Source organism: Empidonax traillii, unplaced genomic scaffold, assembly GCF_003031625.1.
Source record: "Empidonax traillii isolate 1590-97213 ecotype Southwest subspecies unplaced genomic scaffold, ASM303162v1 scaffold1599:size102157, whole genome shotgun sequence".
Classification (NCBI taxonomy): Eukaryota; Metazoa; Chordata; class Aves; order Passeriformes; family Tyrannidae; genus Empidonax; species Empidonax traillii.
In genome coordinates this window covers 3,813-11,634 of record NW_020956792.1, presented here as the reverse complement: position 1 = coordinate 11,634, position 7,822 = coordinate 3,813, and the positions used below count along the sequence as shown (strand labels likewise).

General features: G+C 45.5%; 1 protein-coding gene across 2 annotated transcripts in view; it reads right to left on the bottom strand.

Moving 5' to 3' along the window:
- EIF3M (eukaryotic translation initiation factor 3 subunit M) overlaps positions 1-7,822 on the bottom strand; it is a 19,574-nt gene that overhangs the window by 9,777 nt on the left and 1,975 nt on the right. Inside the window, exons 1-5 of one of the 2 annotated variants that reach the window (XM_027908006.1) lie at positions 5,837-5,968; positions 4,258-4,390; positions 2,666-2,804; positions 2,152-2,275; positions 1,546-1,640 (exon numbers count right to left, since the gene is read on the bottom strand). In XM_027908006.1, coding sequence (XP_027763807.1) covers positions 1,546-1,640; positions 2,152-2,275; positions 2,666-2,804; positions 4,258-4,390; positions 5,837-5,878 — 533 coding nt within the window. In that variant the 5' untranslated portion in view covers positions 5,879-5,968. Of the gene's footprint in view, positions 1-1,545; positions 1,641-2,151; positions 2,276-2,665; positions 2,805-4,257; positions 4,391-5,836; positions 5,969-7,822 lie in introns of those variants that run through there. The other variant, XM_027908007.1, reaches the window with a different exon arrangement.

Below are 7,822 nucleotides of genomic sequence, written 5' to 3'. Positions count from 1 at the left end.
GGGTTTGGGGAAGGTTTTAATGCCTGACTAAAAAAATATCACCCATTTAATAGCAAGGTGACAAGGTAGCAGTGGAAACAAAACCTAGAAGTTTAACCACTGATTTGAAAGCAAGACTAGCTAAAAATAATTAGCTATTGGTTATGGGATTTAAACTAGCTAAAACCTCACAATAAATCAACAGAATGGGAAGTGTTTAAAAGACTAGGAGCATTATCAGTGCAGTATTTCTGAAACAAAGTTAAGCCCCAAGCCGTGGCTGAGATCTGTGATGAACATTTCCGAGTTTATTTTGACCATCTGAGATCTGCCACGCAGTGCTATCCACGCAAGAGCATTTTAATGTTACCAGCAGGAATTCACAGCAGTGCAGCTGACGGTGTAACTACTCCATGAGGATTAATCACCCCTAAACTGAGGTTAGTTAAAGATGATCCCGCTGTGCTGATGCAGCATTTGCAGGCTAATTTCAGCAGGCCAGAATAAGCCAACTCTTCTGACAGAAGGAACTCTTCTCCACCTATGACAGCTTCACACTTGCCTTTTCTAACCCCTAGCGAGGTCATGTCCCCAGCCCAACCCAGTCTGCAGTCACACAGATGCTACACCAGCACAAACACAGGTCCTGGCAGCGGGAGGGGACAGGCAGGAACAGGGGGACAGGACAGAACCCCTTCCTTCTGCAGCAGCACAAGGTTATGCAAATGTGAGAAATGCAAGTGAACATCAAAAACCCCTCAGAAAAGTAACTCGGAAAACAGAGCGAATGGGAAGGGCAGGGGGAAGCAACACACGCCCCACATCCCCATCCCAAACTCCAGGGGCAGTTCAGACAAGGCTCCAAGGGTTGTGGAACTACATGCTGACACCACTGGACCCCAGCCCATCCGTGCAGCCCTGGCCAAAGCAGTCAATACACTTATCCCATCTGTGAGATAAACTGATGACAGCTCTCAGTTAAGGCTCACATCAATTTACAGGCACGGTACACACACAGGATTGCTTCACGTGCCAGAAGACAGTGGTCTGCCAAGTCTGTTAGATCAAAGATGATCTGGGATAATAATTCAAAATGGCCAAGCAGGTATTTCTGTGGGCATTAATTTCCATGACTAGCAGAAAGCTCTGTCCTAAAGGTAATGTTTATATAAAAAGACTGATTCTGTTTGCTGTGATTGATAAGCCTCCCCACGTCATTAAGTAAGAGATAGCACTGCCATGCACTGAAATGTCAAAAGCGCAATTAAATAATAAACTTGGCATTATGCTACAATGCTCTAAGATCAGTATTTATAGAAAGGAGTAGTGTTATTTTGTGGTTTGCAGCTAATTCCCTACTAACTTTAATTTTTGGGGGAATACTGGTTTCATATAAGACTGCTTAAGAACACCAAAAAAAAAAACCAACACCCCCCCCCCCCAGTATATTTGGACTGAAGTATCAGTAAAGATAAATTTTAAAAGTGCTATGAGAAACACTTTCCTTACAGATCACCTATAGTACATCAACACAGTTGTCCAGTATCTATAACTTGTCCTTTATACCTTTTCTTGCAGTCTACCAGGACATCATAGAGCAGCCTCAGCAGAGTGTGCTTCTTCTCTGTGGCCAGATTCCAGTCAGAAATCCATTTTCGGACCTAGGTAGAATACAAGTGAAAAAGAAGCATTGGGGAAAAGACTAAAATAACACTGTTAATTTTTTTTTTTTATTTTCTCCCTACCAGAAAAGGATTAAAAATATTTTCCACAGAGATTTCTCTTCTAGGTTTCCACAGAGATTTCTCTTTGAGTCCCAGGCTCTCCATGCAGAACCTGGAAGTTTTCCTGTGAGAGGCCAAAAGTCTGTGCACTCCGTGTTACTTCCTAAATAAGGATGAGTGATTCTCACACATGCTGATTCCAGAGCAAGAACCTGACTGCTCACTCCTGATCAAATCTTCTCACTTTGATTTCTACCACAGGAATCAAACAAGACACATCTAACTACGATCAGCATCAGAAGTGAGAAATAAAGAGCAGCTTCACTTAGATTGTGTAGACAGGCCTTCAAAAGATAAGTTCTGTATTCTGTGCTTCACTTCCCTCACGGTCAAGACAACACCCAGGGAGCTCCAACGCGGTCACAACTGGAAGCGCCACATTAATTACCTGATCCAGTTCGGTTGGGATGTACTGGATGGCACCACAGGACGAGGCCACTTTCAGAAGGCTGCAGTACACTGTGTACCTCACAGGAGTGTTCTTGTCCATGCCATGGAAGAGATTGCTCAGGCTGCACCACAGACAAGGGACAATAAAGTTAAAGAGGTTTCAAGAAACATCACCGGAGCGAATCGTCCATAAGACACGTGCTAGCACAAACAGAGCACGCCTGGTGACACCTTACAATCCTGATGAACTGCAACAGCTTCCAGTTTTGTAAGTGTTTCCAGCAAACAAGCTGAAAAACATGCATTTTAATTTTCTAATACCCAAGGGAAAAAAAAAAATCTATTGGCACTTCTATTTTATGATAAAAAAGGTAAAAATAGAGTTCTTCCTGCAACAGAAAGACAGACACCCCACACTTTGATTTAAAGATATACAAGATAATCCTTCCTCTTTAGAGGCACAGTTGCTTTGCAAGGTACCATTGCCCCACTTTCCTCTGTACAATACTTACAGCTGCAATCTAAGAGACGGGCGCTCTCCTTCCCGAAATTTTACTAACTTCTCACACAGGTTTTCAATCAGTGCCTCCTGTTTGTCAGGTTCCAGGATGAGAAGCAATGAGACTACGCTGTTCATCACACTCTCGACATCTGCATAAAACAAAACACAGAGCTGCTGAAAACCGCAAGCAACAGTTTTATCATCAGTAGCCACCTGCTGGTACTTGGAGAGTCACTTCTGCTATGAATGATGATTTTCCAACAGCAAAAACTGTCAAAGAGAGAAACTGCCAAGATAACCAAGCTGGATATTCATTAGAATGTACCAGAGATTTGGCTCGGGTGGTCTCAGATCAACGCATCTCCATGTAAGGCAAGAATTACCACCCTAAAGTCAACACCGAATGTGGTATTTGATATCATGCTTGCTCTGAATTCTGTTTACATCTAAGAGAAATCAGAGGAGCTTCAGGTTTTGGTCTTAAAAACAGTGGCTTCCTCCTGCACATCCAGTACAACTGCCCAGAGTTCTACAGTGAGAATACTAACACCTAGTGCTCAACTACAGTAAAACATTTCACCAGCAGAAGGGATTCCCAGACCACGGGGAAAATGCCCACAAGAACGATGAAGAGCATTCAAAATCCTCCCTAGCTCCTGTTTTAAGTGTTGTGTCCCATCCTTCCCAAACAGAACAAGTCTTGTGTTTCCTTTTCTGACTGCCCAAATATCAGTCACACAAAGGCTAAGAACAAAAATTCATTACATATGGAAAATATTAATTCCCCAAAATGAGCGTATTCCCCAAAATATCTGAGCATCAAAAAGCAGAGCAATAAGCTGCTCCAGTATTTCCTACTCCTTTGCCTACAGTAAAAAGCAACATAAAAAACAACCCCAAGTTATCCTTTTTAGATGAACCAAGCATTCTTTCAAACAACACGTGTTACTCATGTTAGCAGTTCATTTTTTACATGTAAAAGTTTTAGATGGACTTTGTGTATTGATACAGAGCACAGCAGGTACAGAAAGATCACTGCAGGCTAGTGCAGCATTATTAGTGTAACTAAGAAAATATTAGTGCAGTTTCTAAGGATCTACAGCCCTAACTCAAAGAGTTACCGACTACTGAAAACCCCAGTGCTTCAGAAAATAATAATGAATTAACATTTAGGACTTAAAACTTCTACTTACAGATACCCAGTCCTAATTTTTGCTGTTACTTTAATTTTTCTTGATTTGCAGCATCACAGCCACTATTTGACAGTGAGTCTTATTTTTATAATCCTTTTTTTTTTTTTTTTTTTTTTCCCAGAGAGAAAACCCTGGTTTACATACACCTCGCTACGCCCTCGGGCATACAAGGCACAGTCGAGCTCGATTTCTGACTTCTTCAAAGGGCTCTGCATGTTTGAAAGAAGGGAGGAGCAGAGCACATGCAGATTTTCCGTGGCAGTGATGGAAGTAAGCAGTTCCAGCTTTATGAGAGTGTATGGCTTGTGCATTAACACATGCTGCACGCTCCTAAACTCTGCCAGCTGGTACTCTTTGAAAGCACTGGTGGCAATGTTTAGCAAAAGCAACAAGACTCAAAGGTGCAAACCTTTGTCATCCTCTTTCAGGCACACATCACACACTTCAATGATCTGTGCCAAGTCCACGTGGAGTCCACCTTCAGCGTTTTCTTCGGAGATTTCTGCTCCTTTGGATTTCAGGTAAGCTCGCAGTTCTGCAGCCTTAAAAAAAAAAACCAAAACACAAAAAAACCAGAAAGACAACACAAAACAAAACAGTTGTTTTGTGAACAGCAAAGTCAGAGGAATTGAATTTCATACAGATTTTTGTTCTGCACCCACTCCTCTGTCCCCATCAATCGCTCAGGCTTCCTCTCACTGCTCCCTGTCACCCTGTACCCTACAACAGTCCCTCTCCTCCAATTTAAGGTACAACACACGTATCAACTCCGTGCCAGACTGCAGCACTTGCTACAGCTGGTTTGTCAGTCACTGAGTCAGTCACACAACCTTTGCACCTTCTTACAGTGTGAAGGTGCCACTTACAACTGGTTCCTTGCACAGCAGGCCGAGTAGGTTTTTGTGGCAGAGGTGCTTTCTTACAAATGTTTATTATCCTTTACTCTCTTTGAAAACTTCAGGCAAACAGTAAAACCATTTAGTTGCTTCTTCACCAGAAATGGGAGGTATAAACCAGAAAAAGGTTATAAATTTTAGAGAGGGCAGAACTTACAGTCTTCACACAACTTTAAAGACAGTTTCCAATTTATCACAGAATGGTTTTGGTTGGAAAGGACATTAAAGATTGTCTCGTTCCAACCTCCCTGCCATGGACAGGGAACCTTCCACCAGGTCAGGTAGCTCAGAGCCCCCTCCAACTTGGCCTTATAATGCTACAACCTGCCTTACACTGTTAGGATTTAAACCTGCCCTAAGAAAACACCTTTTCCTCAGCGACAGGCCTTCGCATTAACTTCACAATCCACAGACTCAGCAGCAACACCATAACCCTTAAAAAACAACCACACAACTTTTGGCACAAGGCACCTCTGACGGGGATGCTGCCGTGATGACACAGAGTGTCATTTACATCAAGTTCAAAGCCAAACCATTGCAGAACCATCAGACAGCGCTAAATTAATGCTCTGGGACACCTTGCTGCTCCCAGGATGTTTCAAACCAACTACTTGGTGGAGCTGTACCAGACATTAGGGCAAGTGAAAAGTGGATGAAGGCTGTGTGTGCATTTCTTGCAGATTTCCAGCTGTCTGTATATACACCACCTCCAAGACACTGGGATCAACAACCCCCAAACTCCGAAGTCGCAACAAAAAAAGCATCGCGAAGACAAAACTCCCAGTTCCCACGCCCGGAGCTCCGAGCATCCTGCAAAACCCAGGCGCGTAAGTACCGCCCGCACCCGAACCGGCTTTCCTCTCCTAAACAAAAAGCAGGGACGAAAAGGAGGCGACGAGCACTGGAGAGGGAGCAGCAAGCACGGCAGCTGTGCTCAGCGTCTCTGATCGCCCGGTCGATCTCGGCAGGGAAGCGCCCGGAGGATCCCCCGGAGCGCCCGCGGCCCCGGCGGGGTCGCTCCCTCCGCCGCCCCCGGCCCGGCGCGGCCCCCCCCCGGCCCTGCCCGGCCTTCCTCCCGCTGCGGGCGCTGACCTGATCCTCCTCGGTGATGTCGATGAAGGCCGGCACGCTCATGGCTCCGAGCACGCCGCGCTCCGGAAAGGCGGATCGGCTTCCGCCGCCGCGCCCGCCCGGCTCCCCTTCCGCTTCCCGCCGCCGGCGGGCGGGGCCGACACCCGACAGAGCCCTTCCCTTCCTTTCCTTTCCTTTCGCTTCCTTTCCCTTCCTTTCCCTTCGCTTCCCTTCTGTTCCCGGCCCTTCCTAGCCCGGCCCAGCCCACCGCAGTGCCCGGGCGGAGACTGAGCCTGGGGCCGCTCCTGCCCGGCCGCGGCGCGCACTGCCTGCCCCCCCAGCACCCCCTTAACAGTTTAAATGGTTTCCCAGTGATTTTTTTTTTTTTTTCCTGGGACAGGATGTCTAATAGACTTGGTTTAGGCATGTCGGGAGTGAAACGTGGTCCCTTGGCTCTTGCTCCCCTGTGCTCGCACTCCGTTTAAGAGTGGCGGTATCGCTCGGGGTTACCGCTGTGTGTGGCACGTGTTTTTTCTCCCTAAAAATCTCCTGCTCGGCTCAGGAAGGCCCCCACGGACATAGGTTGACCTTCCCCCGTGTTTAGCAAAGGCTAAAACGAAGACGACGAAAATGATAAAATGCTAGGGTCGGATCCAAGATCACCACGACCAAGCAGTGACCCAGCAGTGCCGTGTTTACCACTGAACCGTGTTCCCAAGCGCCACGGGCACCACTTCCCTGGACAACCCCTTCCAGTGCCTGACCACCCTTTCAGTGAAGAAGTCTTTCCTAATATCCAGTCTAAACTTGCCCTGGCTCAACTTGAGGCTGTTTCCTCCTGTCCTGTCCCCTGTTAACCTGGGAGAAGAGACCTAACTAATTTATTCTACTTTGGGCAGTATTTTAAAAATACTATTCTCACTGATTAATTATCTTTTTTTAAGAGTGGTTTTAAACAGAATATTTTAATACTGTCTGATTGATAGTCTTACAAGTATTTTGTATATCATAGGTCAGCATTCTGGAAGTTATAGACAGATGTAGAGATAGGTCTCATCTTGATCTGACACCCACCTCACTGCCACCCCCTTCCAGGTTGTTGGTCACACCTTTCAGTGCCTTCCTGGTGTTGCCTCTATTTACAGAAAGAGACTGCTCTGCTCAGCCCCAGTTTTACCCAGTTTTTTTTATTATTTTTGAGCTATAAATATGGAAACACAACTAAAGAGGGGCTTTAAGCACAATAGTTGGTGTTTCAGTGGCTTGTATTTAGAGCTTCAGAGTCTCACCAAGTACCAATGACAGCCTTGGCGTTTTCAGAGAGGTTTGCCAGTATATTGAGAGGCAACTAGAAAGAGCTAGCAATTGATAATGAACACAAGGCATGTAGAGACTAAAAAGATTCCGCTGCAGGCAGTTGCTGTGCTTGAAAAGTATTTTTGTTGTCCTGGAAATTCTCTATGAAAATCTTCATCCCATTGGCTGGTGGGTGGGAGTTCCACCCCTTCTGCAAAAGCAGAAGAAAATTAGTTCTGCTGTGGAATTGACAGGCAATTTGTAGGGATCAAAGCCACACTCTGAGGTTGGGGAAAATACTTTGAGCTTACAGGACAGCCTTTGCATCTCTTGGCTCTATACTCTCAGTTTTCCACATTTGTATCAATGCTATCACACAGAGTGTGTATCCACAGCCTGTCTTTGTTTTGGATCCTCAGACATTTGAGGGAATGTTTCCAATACTAAAGTATATTTGAATAAAATATGTAGAAGATACTGAAAGCACTAGCAGTTTCAACCTACATGCCTTCAAGCTGCCACGAGTCTCCCATAGATCCCATCCTGTGCCTGAGATTCCTCTGCAGATGCCTCAGACACCCCAGGGCATGTAAATGTCCCAAATCACACGGGGACCTGCCAACCCCAAAGGCTATTTTGTGTTTAGGTAGTGCACCCAGGCGAGGGGGGGTGGGTTTCATGTGTTACTCTGGATGTACAAAAATAAAATAA